Raw genomic sequence first — 18,373 nt, 5'->3', positions numbered from 1 at the left:
CATAAGGTGACATATTTTTCAATCATAATAAATTCTAAGAGGTATGTCTGCTAAGGGTGAGAGCGGTTGTTATCTGTACTCCATCAGTAGAAGAAGAACTAGGGAGAGCTAGCTGGCTCAGAGGATAGGGAGTCAGGCCTGGGGATGGGAGGTTCTGGGCTCAAATATGACCTCAGACATTTCCTAGCAGGGTGACCCTGGGCAAGTCATTTAACCCCCATTGTCTAGTCCTTACCGCTCTTCTTTCTGCCTTAGAACCACTATACAGTATCAATTCTAAGATGGAAGCTAAGGGTTTAAAAAATAGAGGGGGAATCTACTGTGAAAAAAACCTTGAAGTTTTTCATTTTATAGTGGTGCAAATGGGAGGCTCATTGAAGCTGGATTCCATTTGAAGTCACGTTGCCAGAATGGGGGGCTGCATGAGATGTGACTCTGGGAAGTTGGAGCAGGGGCATTGCTCTTTAATGGTTTCACCTTCCCCTGTTTCAGAGGTATTCTGGATAATGAAAAGGCAAAGGGGCTTTTTACCCGTTTTGTGAGCTGAGTGTCCATCATGAAGTTGTGAACGTGCTTCTCGGCTTTGGTGAGTTCCAACTTTCTGGCAACCACAGCCACCACCAGAGCAGTACAGCCGGCACCCTGGGATAGGAACAGCAGGAAAAGCAAAGAAGAGAACATTCTGGTTAAGAAGCAAAATTCCCCGAGGCTCTGCTCCCTCTGTATCATCCTCAGACCAGCCACCAGCTTGATTCAAAGGAGGCTGGAGGACAAAGATGCTCTTGGGGGCAACTGGGTGGCTCAGTGGATTGAGAGCCAGGTCTAGAGATAGGAAGTCCTGGGTTCAAAACTGGTCTCAGACACTTCTTAACTGTGTGACCCTGGGCAAGTCACTTGACCCCCATTGCTTAGTCCTTTCTACTCTTCTGCCTTGGAACTATTGATTCTAAGATAGAAGGTAAGGGTTTAAAAAAATAAAAAAAGAATGCCCTCTCACTGCAGAGTAGTTACAAAGTCCTTGCTTTGTGTGGAGGACTGTGGAACCCATCACCCAACAGGTCTCTAAACTTCTGTGTCTTTGACCTCCCCTCCACCTCCAAAGATGTAGGATAATCTCTCCTTCCACCAGGAGGAAGCTTTAAAATGTATCGCATTGAGAGACAGAGCCTCTACAAAAATGCTCAACTGTTCTCTCATATTAATGGAAGAGAGAAGAGGCATGGGATGTCCGGGACAGCCACTAATCTGATTGCCAGCTCTATCTCTCCAGTTTGGGAATGTAGGGGAGAACACATGTACACACACACACACACACACACACACACACACACACACACACACACACATACGCACACGCACACACACTCACGCATGCATTTCCCCTAAACAGCCCAGGGAAGGAAGGAACACTTGGATGGATAATTTATGAAGTAGATACTTCATTAGATGGCTGAGAGACTTGCACAATATCAAAAGATTTTTTTTTTGAGAGATTCAATGAAGCTAGAAGAGTAGACTGTCTTGAAAATGTGCATTTCTTGGAGGGCACCTCTCATGGCATGTCTGCGGATGTGAAACGGTGTCAAGATCAGAGTATTTTCTGACTTCATTGGGGCTTTCATGCTCTTAATCATCATGCAGGGTATATCCATTTAAAAAAAAACAAAAACAAGAACACTTCTACCTAAGGATCCATTCATAGACCTTCATAAAATATATAGAATCCCAGAATCTTAGAGCTGGAAGGGATCTCAGGGACCATTTAGTCCAATTGATATCTGAACCAGTGTTTCCTCGACCACCTCCCTGAACGTAGTCCTTCAGAGAGGTCTCTTGTTCTGCTTAGGGACAGTTTGAATCAGGAGGCCATATGGTACAGTAGAAGGCTTACTAGCTCTGGAATCAGAAGATTTGGGTTCAAATCCTACATCTGATATTTTGTATGACACTGGGCAAGAAACTTAACCTTCTTGGGCCTCAGTTTCTTCACCTGAAAAATGAAAAGATTGGAGTAAATAATGGCCTCCAAGGTCCCTTCTACCTCTAGATTGATGAACTGATGAATGATTGAGAAGCTTGGTTTAGCCCTGATCAGTTAGAGTCTATCTTTCTGCAGCTTCTATCTACTGCTCTTTGGCTAGCACAAGTCTAATCCTCTTTCATATGACAGATCTCCAAATACTTGAATTTACTTGGATTTACCTGTGCAACGACTGTAGCTTGCCCTCTCCCTGAGGATAGGGATGATTACATTTTTGTATTTGTAATCCCTTCTTTGTGCACCTCCAAGTGGCTTGCACAGAATGGACAGTTAATAAATATTTGTTGAGTTGGATTGGACTGAAGACAGCTAGAATGTTCTTAATAAGTCTTCTCCCCTCCAGGCTAAGCCATCCAATTTCCTTCAACTAGTCCTCTTATGGCATAGCTTTCTGCCTTCTTTACTTCCTCTGGGATCCTCCCAGTTTGCCAATGTCCTTCCTAAAAACACGATGCCCCGATCGGAATATGATACTCAAAGTTTTCCAAAATAGTGGCATCTCCTTCATTACAGTAAACATTCTACTGATGTGCAGGGAGGGCAAGTGAACGAGTCAACATTTCCAGGAAATGAATGACAGAATTGATTTCCTGGACTCTTCAATTTCCTCCAGTCAACTGACTCAGTAATTGTTCTAGAGATAGGGTGGAACAGAAGGACATGTTACAACATTTTACTCATTGGTTTCAGTTTATCTTAGCTTTTTTTTTGGCTACAAAATGTCAGCATCAGTGAAAAGGATAGATTCACTTTATTTCATGTTCATTTCTGGTCACCTGATCAGTGCTCTGACATAGCTCATAGGGCAGCTGATCTTATTCTTTGCTCTGTTAGTCAGACAGGGGTCATTTCCAATCTACCACAGACTGATTGATCCCTTCTGTCTCTGACCCAATTCTACAAGTTTGCGGAAACTAACAGTTTGATTCACTAGTTAGCAGATGATGTTGTCAGTTTCTATATCATCTGTGTCCAAGAATCTGAGGCGGAAGCATGCCTGTTCACCTAGGCAACTGACCAATAACATTTTGGGTTCATTAAATCTGTTGTTCTTTTAAAATTCACTCATTTGTAAGAGGTTGGAAAGATTATTGTTGGGTTTTTTTTTTTGGATGTTGTAGCATATCAGATAACAAACAGTTGGGAGGAAAACATTTAGCCATTTCTGTTCCCAACTTTCTAATTTTTTCTCTCTTTCTCTCCTTTCCCACAGAGTAATAAAGAAGAAACCTATGTACTTTTTTTGTATAGCTGAAACTGGCAGCATTTCCTCCCATTTTCTCCCAAGTTCTCCCTTTAAAAGATTCTGGCATTTCTCTTGGTGTTGGCCAATTACCCACTTCTATCACAATGAAGGAAAAAGAGAAGGGTCTATATGAATTATCTTTTCTCTGCTTCTGTTGTTGGGACAGTTGGTGGCTTTCTTTTCATTTGGGTGGAACTTGGAATAAAATTGGGCAATGGGAGAATCCAGTTTGTAGTTATTACTAGACAGGTAGGTTTTAAAAAGCAAAGCAAGGAGAGTATAAAAGAATTCAGGTCTAAATAGTAGCTTGATAGCTTTTCTCCTCAACAAGACCAAAAAAAGAGCCATTCTCCTTTATATTCCATTTCAATAGAACTTTTGCCAGAAGCCCAGCAGATAGGGGTACATCACAGAATATCGGAAATATGGAACTGGAGAAGTTCCCACAAGCTTTATCCTTGTTCATTTCTCTTGTCTGCAGGCAAAGTTATGCCTAAATTCAATTTGACAAGGGTTTATTAAGTGTCTACTGTATTCAGAGTGCTGTCCTAAGCATTGGGATATAAAGATCAAACAAGGAGTAATCTTTGTCTTCAAGGTGTTTACATTCTAATGACCTCAAATGGATAGTGTTGAAATAAAGTCTAGTAAACCTCTTGTGTACTTAATAGGCAATCTTTTGAAAACGAACCAGGATATTTGATTACCTAAATGTAAAGCTATGTTCCCCCATTTTCTTAATGGAGAGTACTGAAAAGCTCACCATGATTCATAGTCCATCTAGCTGAACTGCCGGGAGCCTCTGATTGGAAATGAGAGCATTTTTATTGAGGGACCATCTGTTTTATACAATTAGGAAAAATGTTGGCATGGAAGCAGGTAAATGAACTAGCTCTCATTTACCACTTCTAATTTAAACAGGATCAGAGGTTCGTATTTCCAGAGCTTGAAGAGTGTTTCCAGGTCATCTACTCTAACCCCCTCATTTTTACAGATGGGGAAACTGAGGTTCTGAGCAGGGACATGAATTCCTCAGGGTCATACAATTGCCAAATGTCTCGGGTAGGCTTACAATCTCATTTTTCTTGCCTTCAGGTCTAGCACCCTATCCATGACCTCAGTTTCTGTTAAACCCCATATGACTTATGGATCTTGAAATCACTGTTATTTTAGCCCTACCTTCAAATTCCAGAGAACAATAGATGCTTAATATTTCTTTACTCATCTCCTTTTTTGTCTTTTTAAAAGCTAGGGGTCGGTTAGGTCGCTTTAGTGTGTAGAGAGAAATAGGAGGTCCTGGGTTCAAATCTGATCTCAGATATGTCCCAGCTGTGTGACCCTGGACAAGTCACTAAATCCTCACTGTCTAGTCCTTACTGCTCTCTGTTTTGGAACCAGTACTTATGACTGATTCCAAAACAGAAGGTAAGCATTTAAAAAAAAACAAAAAACCACTGTCATATACAGAGTCAAGGAGACAGCCAAGGTTAATTCCTCAGGAAAGTTTCTTTTGAACACAGTGGCAACCTCCTGAGGACTAGACTGGGGGTATACCAAGGTTCCAACCCCTGCCTTTTGGCCTGTGAAGAGAGGCCAATGTTGATCATGTGCCCACTCCCACGAGAGGGTGGGGGTGGATGGGGAATGTGTATGTGTATTCACACATACATTCATGTGCAAACACAAACGTGCATTCTCAAATCCTACTACTCTAGCATTTCAATGGTTATTAGCTCCCTCAATTCCTCCAGCCCTGTACTTTGCAATCCAGCCACCCTTTCTTCTGTGGGACTCCCGTCCATATCCTCTCAGAAATCATCCTCAGGAAGGACCACATAACATGATAGGGGTCTCTTCTAGAGGAATCTGATTTGTGGATCCAACAGAACATGTGAATTATCCTACATAAGTGAGGTCATCTTCCTTTTCTGGTCAGACACTTCTCTGATAAGATCCTTTATCCCACTTCCGTTCAGTCTTGTAATGGACAATATGTTGCAATCAACTCATGTCTCTCTTCATCTCTCCGTTTCCCTTTATAAGACTTTCTGCTTTAATTCTTTGGAGCCTGACGTGTTTTGTAATGTGTAGCCATATAGCACTATGAGACAAATTGTTCAGTCATTTTTCAGTTGCATCTGACTCTTCATGACTGCACTGGGGGTTTTCTTGGCAAAGATAATAGAGTGATTTGCCATTTCCTTCTCCAGATCATTTTACACATGAGGAAACTGAGGCAAATAGGATTAAGTGACTTGCCCAGGGTCACACAAGGCATCTGAGGCTGGAAGCTGAATCTTCCTGGTTTCAGGCCTGATGCCCTAGCTATTCCTGACAGATACCGATACATAAAGGACAAGAGTTAAACTCGTTGTGTTACATAACTATAAAGGAATGTTACCATGTTATAATAAATGAGCAACATGATGAATATAGAGAAGCATGGCAAGGCTTACATGAACTGATGCAAAGTGAAGTAAGTGGAGCCAAGAAAACAATACACACAACGACTACAATAACATAAATGCAAAGCACAACAAAAGTCGAGACTGAATGCTGTGAAATTATATGAGCACTTACGATGTGTCAGGTACTGTGCTAATCTCTTTACAATGATTATCTCATTGCATTTGAAAACTATATATAATGTCAGGCTTTTTTTTTAACAGGTTGGTAAGTTCTGAAGAACTAATTTCTTCTTCTCTTTCTTCTTATGAGGGTTGACTCTTTGGGAGAGGGAGGTAGGAATGTATTGGAAAATACATGTGTTACATGTCAAACCTAGATCAGATAGCTTACTGTCTTAGGGAGGGGTAGTAGGAAGTGAGGGAGGGAAGGTGGGAAGGAGAGAGAATTTGGAATTGAAAAAGTTTTTTTAAAGTATATTAAAATTGTTTTTACATATAATTGGGAGAAAATAAAATATTACTAAAGATAAAATAAAATGAATGTCTCAAATAGGAAAAAGAAAATATATGTGATATAGAAATAAAAGATATGAATAAAATTTCTTTTTTAAAAAGATGGGTCTTTTGTTATGTAGCCATCTATGCAATATAGTTGTTGCTGCTATAATTGTTATTTCATATATTGTTGTTGTTCAGGCATTTTCAGTCATGTTTGACTCCTCTTGACCCCATTTGGGGTTTTTGTGACAGAGATCCTGGAGTGGTTTGTCATTTTCTTCTCCAGTTCATTTTATAGATGAGAATACTGAGGCCAGTGGGGTTAAGTGACTTGCTCAGGGTCACCCAGCTAATAAGTGTCTGAAGTCAAATTGAATTCAGGAAAATGAATCTTTCTAAATCTAGGCTCAGAGCTTATCATCTGTGCCATCTATCTATCCCTTGCCCCATTACTGTTTTTTTTTAACTCTTACCTTAGCAGCAAGGAGTAGGCAATTGAGATTAAGTGACTTGCCCAGGGTCACAGTGCTACAGAGCATCTGAGGTTAGATTTGAATTTAGGAAGATGGGTCTTCCGGCCTCTAGACCCATCCCTTTACCTACTGTGTCAATTAGCTGCCCTAACTTTTTTAGATATTCTTTAGTTGGGCAATGTCAATGTGATTTATGACTGATTTTTTTTTTCATGCTGATCCATCCCTTCATCTGGCATGGCCTTCTCTCCTATTTTCATCTGTTTAGATCCTGCACATCGTGAAAAGCCCAACTCGAATGTCTATTCTATGAAATCTTCACTAGGACCCCACTAAGATTTCTCTTCTCCAGACAAAGCACCTAAGGTTAGTAATCTCTCTCCTCTTTACTTCCATAACGCTTAGCTCCCACCTCTCTTATGATACATCTATCAAATTTGAAATGACTTGTAGATTCAAAGCTGGAAAGGACCTTAGCAGTCAAAAATCCAACTCCCTTCAAACTGAGATCCATAGAGGGAAAGAGACTTTCCTAGGGTAACATAGACAGTAAAGAGCAGAACTGGCATTTGAGCACAAGTTTTTGGACTGGAAGGACAGCTAGTGGTGCAGTGGATAGGGGACCAAACCTGAGTCAGTAAGACTCCTCTTCTTGAGTTCAAATCTGGCCTCAGACCCTTACTAGCTGTGTGGCTCGGGACAAATCACTTAACCCTGTTTGCCTCAGTTTCCTCATCTGGAAAGTGAGCTAGAGAAAGAAATGTCAAACCACTCCAGTAACTTTGCCAAGAAAATCCCAAATGGGTCCACAGAGAGTTGGATATGGCTGAAAAATGACTGAAAAACAATAAAAATGTTGGATTGGAATAGGTATGGTATTTTGGAACAATCTCTATCTCTGAGAATCAGAGGTCTGGGATTCAGATCTTGTCTCTGATGCTCTCTACTTGTATGACTTTGAGCAAGTCACTTGTCCCTCCTTCCCCACCTCAGTTCCCTCATCCATCTGTAAAATGAAAGGATTGCCTAGCTGGCCCGTAAAGTGCCTTCCGATCTATGACTTCCAATTCAATCTGCTTTCTGTAGCGTTGTGTTGTTACCTTTGCTGTACCGTTGTCGGCATCTTTATTCGATCCTCTCTGACAGACTCTTGGCTCTTCCAGGGAAGGGTCTGTGTCTTATTCACCATTGTATCCCTCCCCCTGGTGCCTCATACTCCGTGGGCAGTCAGTGAATGAACGCTTAAGAGGGTGGAGGTGCCATGGTTTTACGGGACGCCACAAGACATCGGCAGTCATGGCCCAAGAGAAGCTCACGGTGTATAAACAGGAGAATTTAGAGACAGTCTGGGAGAGTGGAGACAGCAGTGAAGGAGGAGAAGACAGAAAAGGGTGAGCAGCTGCTGATGTGACTGCCATGGGGTCAGAATGTGGAGCAAATCTGTGACTCAGACTTCTTACCCTTGAATATGCCAAGGACTGAGTCAGAGCTGACACCAGCCCTGTTCCCTAGGTCTTACTTGGAGTTATTCTGGCTTGTATTCCCTCAGTGAGAAGAAATGGTAAGTGGATCTTTTGAAATGGTTTGCTTTTTGTTCTTTTTTTTCTCCCTAGGAAGACAGGTGGGGCATGACAGGCAGAGTCTGAGCCCAGGGACCAGCAATGGAGAAAAGAATGGCCTGAGATGGGGTGAAAATACCTAATTGATTTATGGGGCTTGGAAAGAGGCCAGAGGCTCTGGACTCCTCCATTCTTGTCCTCCTGCTTCTGGTTTCCAAGAAACATTTCCCAGCTGGAAAGCCTCTAGAAGTGGGGAGAGGGGGGCGGAAAGCCCCACTCTGGAGGGGCTGAGGATGATGTGTCCTTAACTAAAGAAGCAGAAAAGAAAATAACACATAAATGAAAGTGACAAATGTAACAGAGGGGCCAGGAGAGCTTACAGCTGGATCCTTTAGCTTCAGCAGATTCCTTGTAACAACTAGGATAACATCAATTGGTTTGAGTCTAAGTGATCCTTGGTAACTGTGTGGGTGTTGCAGAAGAGAAGTTTATCTTCTGAAATGGAAACCCACCAAATGTCGTGCCGAGTTCTCTGTTCCTCATCCACCACCACCCTGCAAAAGCGACCCTGTTTGCCCTGACATTCCCTTTATTACTCCCTTCCTCTTGAGGCTCACCTTAAGCCCAAAGAAATACACTGCTCTATGAAGCCTTTACTCAACCTCCGTGAATTTAACAGGCATCGACAGCAGTTTCTGCCAGCCACCCCCATCACTCATCAATGTTCTGTTAATGCCCCAGAGTGCCTCACTACAAGGGTGGAAGAGGGGACAGCTACATGGATCGGTGGATTTAGAGCCAGCCCTAGAGATAGAAGGTCCTGGGTTCAAATTTGACTTCCTAGCTGTTTGACCCTGGGCAAGTCCCTAACACCCATTACCTAGCCCTTACTGCTTTTCTGCTTTGGAACCAGTACACGGTATTGATTTTAAGATGGAAGGTAAGAATTTTTTTAAAAGATGGAAAGTAAGAATTAAAAAGAAATAAAAATTTTAAAATGAGGATATAGATCTAGACTGGCCACATTGTAGGTCATGCCTTCAGAACCCAAAGGGTGCACTGCAGACAACATTTGAGAGTTCCAGTGTCCTCTTTGTTCTAGATCTTCAATGAAATAGGCAGAAGGTTTGCAACGCACTTTGCCAAAATTATTTCATTTATCCTCAGAACAATATTGGAAGAGAATGTGTGTGTGCTATTATTATCATTCCCATTTTATGGAATAGAAAATTGAGGCAGACAGATTAAATGACTTGCCCAGGGCCACAGCTAATCATATCTAGGGCTAGATTTGAATGCAAGTCTTCCTGATTCTAGGTTCAGAACTCTATCCACTGTGTTACCTAGATCCCTCTATACAAGATGATACATTAAAAAAACAAAGAAAAATCTTATCTTCTTCCCCCCACATACTTAACATTTATTAGCTGAAAATCCTTATCTTCTATTTTAGAATCAATACTAAGTATTAATTCCAAGGCAGAAGAGTGGTAAGGGCTAGGCAATGGGGGTTAAATGACTTGCCCAGGGTCACACAGCTAGGAAGTATCTAAAGTCAATTTTTTTTGTTTTGTTTTTTTGTTTTTATTTTAAACCCTTTAACTTCTGTGTATTGACTTATAGGTGGAAGATTGGTAAGGGTAGGCAATGGGGGTCAAGTGACTTGCCCAGGGTCACACAGCTGGGAAGTATCTGAGGCCGGATTTGAACCCAGGATCTCCTGCCTCTAGGCCTGGCTCTCAATCCACTGAGCTACCCAGCTGCCCCTCTAAAGTCAATTTTGAACTCAGTTCTTCCTGATTCCAGGTCTAGCACTTTATCCACTGTGTCACCTAGAGCATTCTATATAAGATGATACATTAAAACAACAACAACAAAAAAAATACCCCTTATTTTCTATCTTAGAATCAATGCTAAGTATTAGTTGATACATGGTGGGGGGGAGGGGGAGACCAAAATCCAAACTCTTCCCATCTCTTAGAATCAATACTAAGTATTGGCTCCAAGGCAGAAGAGCAGAAAGGGCTAGGCAATGGGGGTTAAGTGACTCGCTCAAAGACACACAGCTGGGAAGTGTCTGAGGTCAAATTTGAACCCAGGACCTCCTGTCTCTAGGCCTGACACTCTATTCACTGAGTCACCTAGCTGGCTCTGATGTTTTTTTATTAATATTATCATCAATATTAATATGATGTTTTTATTTTATAAATCTAAAATAAATCTATGACATGTTTATCATTATATATAATATAGTAAGACTCTCTATTGCTGCCTTGGGGCATCAGAACGGCTGTGATGAAGTTTTCCCTGTTGAAAAAAACCGAAGGCCACCCTCCTTTGACCTCTCTGCCTTGGGGTGGGGGGCAGAGAGCGTGAAGCCTTCCAGATCCACCAGCTCTATGCCAGTCACGTCAAGTTGCTCAGACAATTATACCCCCTGCTTAATGGCTGATAATTGCACTGCTACTGAGATAGCAGAAAGAAAACAATGATTAAGACTATTTACAGCATGCATACACAAATCCTTCCTCTTCCATTGTGAGCAGGCCTGGCCTGGGCCTTCGCGGTGGCCATGGTAACCAAACTGTAAGGCCTACCTTGAGGACGGCCCCTCGTAATGATAATAGGGAGGTATTCCTGGTATTCCTAGTGGGAGCGGGTTTGGGAGGGCGGTGGGCGCTGCGGGGAGGAGGGGGCACTCAGAACCCTTGAAAGGGATGACTCCGCACGAGCAGGCAAGTTCCTTATTACAGAAAGCCCACCAGGGCTTCTCAATGGTGACAGACGGGAAAGGGAAGCGGCTCCTTTACATCTGGATGCAAATCCTGGCAGCCAAGATGGTGAATGAAACATGCGCTTTTGGACAGGACTAAGGCAGGAATTTAGTGTGCTAGAATTTGCATACTTGTCATGAGGGGTTTATCTTTTTCTCCCCCAACCCCCCCACCAAATGGGGAACAGAGCTGAGAAGAAGAGAAATTAAATCTTTGTTAATAGTGAAAAAAGAGAAATGCTGACAATGAGGAGAACAAAGTGCTTCTGTCCAGAGAAATTCACCCATTTGGGCAGTGACCTTTTGCTCAAAGAAGGAGATGATGGGATGTCCTGAGTTTTTTTAATAATGAAGGGGAAGAAGAAAAATAAATAAATAAAAATAAAAATTTTTAAAAAGGGGTAGCTGAGTGGCTCAGGGGTTTGAGAGTAGGAGATGGGAGGTCCTAGGTTCAAATCTGGTCTCAGATAATTCCTAGCTGTGTGACCCTGGACAAGTCACTTAACCCCATTGCCTGGCCCTTACTGCTCTTCTGCCTTAGAATCTAAGGCAGAAGGTAAGGGTTTAAAAAAAAATAATGAAGTGGAAGTGCTCCCTTCGGCAGCATGGATACTAAAATAGCAAAGGGGGTACATGGATTCTTTATTGTCTAAATATACTTTTTTAACTTTTGTTACCACCATTCCCCCAGAGAATTCAAGAAGCCAGCAAATGAGGTCATGGATCCAGCAGGTTAACTGATTTGCTTCGGGTCACAAGTCAAGGAGGGGGCAGAGCCAAGGTCATCATTCATGCCCATGCCACTCACCTTTTCTAGATAGGAAGCATGGAGATGAGAGATACTCAAGAAACCCGTGAAATGGTCAGTATAGGGGTTGTTTCCTGGATGTGTTGAATTTCAGGGCTGGGAGAGAGAATGGCTGGTGTTTAAAAATAACAGCAAGGTTGACAGCTTGGCACATCAATCAGATGGCTGCCAAATCATCCAGCCTGTCACCGATGGAGTGGGTTAGCATTGACCAAATGATGGCTCAGTGGTAGAAATTCTAGTCTTCCAAGGGATGTCTTGATGAGACCCGGGAAAGTCTTCATCATTGCATATAATTTTGCAGCCTTTGGTTAAGAATAGTCTCCCTTCCTCGTTGGTGCAGGTTGGACCTGCGCCAGGCAGACTCCTGCTAAATTCTTAGAGGTATTTGTTCCTAAGGCTCACATTTAGCCATGATTTATCCCCACTGTGGTGCTAAGTCATTCTTATTTACTTTTGTGTTGAAACTTGCCTGCTAATATGGGCCACCCAAATTTACGCTCAGTGTCTGGTATCCAGCCTCGAAAAAGCAGAATCGTGTCCTACTCTCTTTGTCTCATACCAGTCACTAACTAGCCCAGTGCCCAGTGACACGAATGATTTTGATTGCATAGATATCCTTATTGTTTCTTCTAGGACCCAATTGTTAATTCCTTGGAGAGGCCAACAATGGTGGCCCCCTCAATTGAGCTCAAGTCCGATGGGATTCAGGTCAACTGAGACAAGGCCCAGAAAATGTTTACCGGCAAAATGGGATAGGGAGGGATACTATAGGCAAAACGGTGGGGTTGGCGAGGAATTAATTTAAACTTCAGAGAGAGAATTTGCTTTTGAGTTCCCAAGGTGATATATAAACATCTAGAGTGTTGGAAGGAAATTCATGGTCAGCTGGTCCAACCCTTTATGTCTAAGAAAGATTGCTCTTAAACCATTGAAGAATAATTACTGGCTTGCTTAGCCTTAAGGCTTGCTTAGCCTTAAAGTTCTGCAAGGAAGTAAGTTCTGTCTTCTTAAATCATCCCTTTGTCCATTGCCAGAGAAAAGAGATATCCAGGGAGCGGTGCCATGTGTCCACTAATAATGGAATCACTGCTTTATTGCAAATGAGGCTTGCTGAGGTTCTTGGAATGCTCTCCTTTCCTTATCTCTACCTGGAAGCATCTCTAGCTTTCTTCAAAATTCAGTTCCATTGCTCCTTCCTACGTGAAGCTTTTCCTGAGCCTTCCAGTTCTTATATATAACATAAATAAGCAAATATACATATATATATGCATCATTTCTTCCCAAAAGAATGTAACCTCCTTGAGGACAGGAACTTTTTTATTTTATAGTTCCAGGGCCTGGCATAGTGCCTAACACACAGTAGGTGTCCAATAAATGCTTGTTAAATAGAATTTAATTTACTAAAAGCAGGAGAAGGATGGAACAAAAATCATTGCTTACTTTTCTGTAGTGCATTAGCTTTACAAATCACTCTGTACCTTCTGTTATTTGATCATCACAACATTCCTGTGAGGTAGGTCATACAAGCATTAGTGTGCCCATTTTATAGATGATAGCAATGAGCCTCAAAGAGTTGGTTAAGTTATTTGCTGAGTGCCAAATAGGTAGAAAATGGCAGAACCAGGACACAAAACCAAGGTCTTCTGACACTAGTTCCAATCAGTGCTTTTCCCACTTGACTAGTTGTAATCAATGTTAAAAGGCTGAGGCTTCATTTTAGGCCAGACATCACAAGGCCTTAAGACTCAGGACTTTTTAATGAACTGGGATACTCCTTGCATGCAGAACAGGGATTTTGAATTTTGAAAAAATAAAAAGAAGCCTGAACCTAAAAATGACCTATAGAAAACTCTGACTTTTCATGCCCAGCCGTATGGTCTTTGAATGGTGCCTGGCACATAGTAGGTGCTTAATAAATGTTTATTGATTGGCTGGTAACTTATGCTTCAAAGAAGAGCACCATCGGTTGTTAACACAAAGAATAATGTGAAGAACACTGTAGCCTCACCAAGAAGACTGTTCATAGAGTTTAGATGATAGAGGAGTTGGGAGGGAGAAAAAATAGTACGCATGTGCGCGCGCGGGCACACACACACACACACACACACACACACATATACTTACCATGATGCCAGTGAGAAGACAGACACCTTTTCCACAGTATGTGTGAGGAACCATGTCCCCATACCCAATGGAAAGGAATGTGATGGAGATAAGCCACATTGCACCCAGAAAGTTACTAGTTACATCCTGTTGGTCGTGGTACCTGCCAAGAGGAACACACACAGTATGGTGAATAGTTATTCATGGATCCAGGGGGGTTGTCAAACACAGGATGGGGAAGCACAAGAAAATCAGAGATTCTGTGGCTGAGGTCAAAGGCCCATTGGCACCAGCCTGTCAGAGTTATCTCCAGACACCTTCTGGCCTAAGGGAAACATCCCTAGATTGTATGTGTACTTAAGTTTGCAGGCTTGAAATATGCTGTTATGTGGGTGCTCCATTGTAGCTCTCCTCCTGGAATTGAGAAGATATGTTCTGATGAAATCTTATAGCAAAATTCAATTTCCCTTGCTAAAGAGACAGGCTCAATGTAGATGGGTACGATTCATCTGAAACTATAATTTCATAAGTTACTCAAATGAAGAACAGGGGGGAAATTGTCCAACAGTACAAACCCCCCGCTATTCTCTCACCTCCCAATTTCCTGCAAGGAAATTTTACATATTCCCAAGAAATAAATTTTATGCTTGGCTGGAGGAAAGGCTGCTCCAACTCAGTGTTCAGTAGAGGTTCCCTCAAGTCAAGAATAGTTGTGATGGTGGGTATAGCCAGTACAACTTTGTCCTGGTCAGTATCACTTGTAACTACTGCCATTAATATGTTATAATGAAACTCTATTGTAATGCCACAAAAGCTAGCTGACTCACCTCTTGACCACTTTCCTAAAGTGAGAATTGGTATCAACTTTCCAGCATGCCATCTACTTGGCTGTTGCTGTATCACTTGCTACACGTATAAATATTGTTCCAAGGAACTAACTGCCCCCGGTTATGTTGTTTCACCTAACATATTTTTTTCATGAAATTATTAATAATGTTCAGTGGGGGAATTTGTATGATTCAAAGTGTTCCATTCCCTAGCTCTAGTCCAGACCTGTCATTATGAATTTGAGGAAGCTACCAGTTGTTACTGTTCTCTTGAAATTAATTTGTACTTGCCATTTATATATTTCACATTTACTTATATATGTATATATTGCATTTCCCTAATAGAATGTAATCATCTCGAGGGAAGGGACCAGCTTATCTCTGTCTTTGTTTCCCTAGTACTTGGCACATAGTTAAAGGAGGAATTAATGCTTGTTAAATTGAAATGGCTCTTTCCTGTTTTCTGCAACTCCCCTCAATGCCCATTTATTGTCCAATCTATGAATTCAACCCAACTAACTTTTTATTAAGTGTCATTTGGGGATAGGACAGAGAGGAGGCTGATCCTGTGATTTCATTGCTTTAGAGAACATCCAAATGAGGAAACTCCCTCTAATAATGTGGGTGGGTACCTTCTCTGTAACTTGAAGTCTTATAGGGTCACCTAGAGCACCAAGAGATAAAGCCCAAGGTTCCACAGCTTTTATGGATCAGAGATGGGTCTGGAACCCAAATCTTCCTGGCTTCGAGGCCAGTTCTCCATCTACTATACTATCCACCTCTCTATCCAATCTACAAAAACAAAAGTGAAAGAAATCAAAGTAATATGTTGAACAAAATGCACCACGTTAGGTATTGCATGTCTTTTTAGCCAACTGTCAATTGTTGTTACTTTTATTTTTATTTTTATTTTTGTTTTTATTTTTATTTTTAAACCCTTACCTTCCATCTTGGAGTCAATACTGTGTATTGGCTCCAAGGCAGAAGAGTGGTAAGGCTAGGCAATGGGGGTCAAGTGACTTGCTCAGGGTCACACAGCTGGGAAGGGTCTGAGGCCAGATTTGAACCTGGGACCTCTTGTCTCTAGGCCTGGCTCTCAAACCACTGAGCTACCCAGCTGCCCCCTTGTTATTACTTTTAGAAAATCATGGTCATGGGTTCATCAGAAAAAGTACACAAGACATAGCCTTTGCCCACTAAGAATTTGCAGTCTTTCTGGAAGGACAACTCTCATGCAAGTAACAATCACTCAATTTACCAAGAATGTGTTGAGTACTTGGTACCCAATGCTTCCTGACACTCTGACGGATACAAAAGAAGTCTGGTCTGGTTTCCTCTACTTAAGAACCTTACCTTCTCATTGTAGGAACACAACTTATACATGAAAGGAATCAGAGAAGAGAAGGAAGACTTTTATTCCATTTTTAAAATGAAAAGTATTCAGAATAAGTATTATAGAAGATCAAGAAGAAGAGAGGACCTCATGTGCCAGTAGTACGAGGGATGGAAGGCTCTCTAGAAAAGATGAGAGCTGAGATAAGGTTTGAAAGAATTGACTACATGGAAAAATGGGGTAGGAGGAAGGAATTCCAAGTAAATCTATTTCTTGGGGGGGGGAGTGGGGAAGAGATCTTATCTGTATTCGATGCTATGTATTATCATATAACAGAAGATAATCGCAGCTAGGTGGTACAGTGGATAGTGCATCAGGCCTGAAGTCAGGAAGATTCATCTTCTTGAGTTCAAATCTGGCCTCAGACACTTACTAGGTATGTGACCCTGAGCAAGTCACTTAATCCCATTTGCCTGGTTTCCTCATTTGTACAATGAACTGGAGAAGGAAATGGCAAACTAGTCCATTATCTCTGCCAAGAAAATTGCCAAATAAGGTCACGGAGAGTGGGACAACACCAAGATGGTGACTAGAGGAGATGGGAGCCATATTAGAGAACACCAGAATGATGAGTCTGAATTTGATTAGAGAGACAGTGGGGAGCCACTGCCAGTTTCCAAGTAGAAGCACTGCACTAGAGCAGAAAGGGTACTGGTATTGGCCTCAGGAGACCTGCCCTGAATGCCTGCGCTCATTTCCAGCTGGGTGACCTTAGGCAAATCACTTCACCATGGCTTCTTCATGTGCAAAACGAAGATAATAATGCCAGCATTGCTTCCCTCACAGAGTTCATAACTAGAGAAGTTATTAGAAAAGCAGGGTTTTAGAAAGATTCATCTGCCAAGGGTTAGAATAGATTGAAAGGAGGAAAGGCCAGGGACAGGTTAACTTCTCAGGAGATTATTGTTATAATCCAGACATGGGGTTAGGTGGGCATGACCTGGGAGGCTCAAAAGGAAGGAGAGAGCTGGCGTGATTTTACAGAGGAAATACTAACAAACCCTGGTGACAGATGAGATACAGGAGATGGGAGACAATTTGATGATGATGCCAAGGAAAAACCAAATAATGCATAAACAAGTCCAAATGAATAGAGTGCTTTCTGTATATACTATGGACTGAGAATAAGAGAATTGTCTGGCTCCAGCAAGGCCAAGACTTTCTGGAGGATGTCAATCTTAAATAGGTTTAAAAAAATCTTTACTTTCTTAGCATTAGCTCTAGAACAGAAGAACAGTAAGGGCTAGGTGATGAGTATTAAGTGACTTGCCCAGGGTCACACAGCTAGGAAGTGTCTGAGGCAAGATTTGAACCTAAGTCCTCCTGACTCCAGGCCTGGTGTTCTATCCACAGTGCCACCTAGCTACCCCTTGAGTAGTTTTGGAAGAGTATGGTGTACAGAGAGAGAGAGAGTGTGTGTGTGTTTTTTTGAGGTCACCTAGAAATTACTCCTTCCTCACTCCTATTTCTTGGAATCCTTAGCTTCCTTCAATGTTCAGCTCTCTATCTCCTGTGTTCTAATCTTGCCTTTGACACATACTAGCTGTAACTTTGGATAAGTCACATATCCTCTCAATATTCTAGGCAACTAAGGCAAAAGTGGCAAAGAAGGACTGATCTACATTGATAGGAGTTTTCTCACCTGAGAGTTCCCTATGGAAATAAAATCACAGATCCAGTGCTTACATGTGCCACACCCTTATCTACTGACATTTTAGATTCTTCCAGGAGACAGTAAGCTTTTTAAGGGCAGAAATACTTTTCATTTTTGACTTCATGGCCCTGGTACCTACTTAGTACATTGCCTTGCACATTTTGGACTAGACTGTGATTCTACTGGTATAAAGCCCTCCTGTGAAGAAATTCCCTCAGGCAACTCTAGGTAATTCAGTGGATTGAGAACCAAAACCAGAGATAGAGGTCTTGGGTTCAAATTAGACCTCATACAATTCCTACCTGGATGATTCTGGGCAAGTCACTTAATCCTCCCACTGCCTAGACCTTACCCCTCTTCTGCCTTGGAATCAGTCACAGTATTGATTCTAGAATGGAAGCTAAAGTAGAAAAAGAGAGAAATAGAGAAAGAAAGGAAGAAAGGAAGAAAGAAAGAAAGAAAGAAAGAAAGAAAGAAAGAAAGAAAGAAAGAAAGAAAGAAAGAAAGAAAGAAAGAAAGAAAGAAAGAAAGGAAGGAAGGAAGGAAGGAAGGAAGGAAGGAAGGAAGGAAGGAAGGAAGGAAGGAAG

General features: G+C 41.8%; 1 protein-coding gene across 1 annotated transcript in view; it reads right to left on the bottom strand.

Annotated features, from left to right (window-relative positions):
• Positions 1–348: 348 nt before the first annotated feature.
• Positions 349–18,373, bottom strand: part of KCNN3 (potassium calcium-activated channel subfamily N member 3) — a 185,102-nt gene continuing 167,077 nt past the window's right edge. Inside the window, exons 3-4 of the mRNA XM_044675048.1 lie at positions 13,934–14,075; positions 349–642 (exon numbers count right to left, since the gene is read on the bottom strand). Coding sequence (XP_044530983.1) covers positions 349–642; positions 13,934–14,075 — 436 coding nt within the window. The remainder of the gene's footprint in view (positions 643–13,933; positions 14,076–18,373) is intronic.

The sequence above is a fragment of the Gracilinanus agilis genome, chromosome 4 (genome assembly GCF_016433145.1).
Source record: "Gracilinanus agilis isolate LMUSP501 chromosome 4, AgileGrace, whole genome shotgun sequence".
Classification (NCBI taxonomy): domain Eukaryota; kingdom Metazoa; phylum Chordata; class Mammalia; order Didelphimorphia; family Didelphidae; genus Gracilinanus; species Gracilinanus agilis.
Note: the sequence above shows the minus strand (reverse complement) of the source record. Positions and strands in the feature narration are given on the sequence as shown.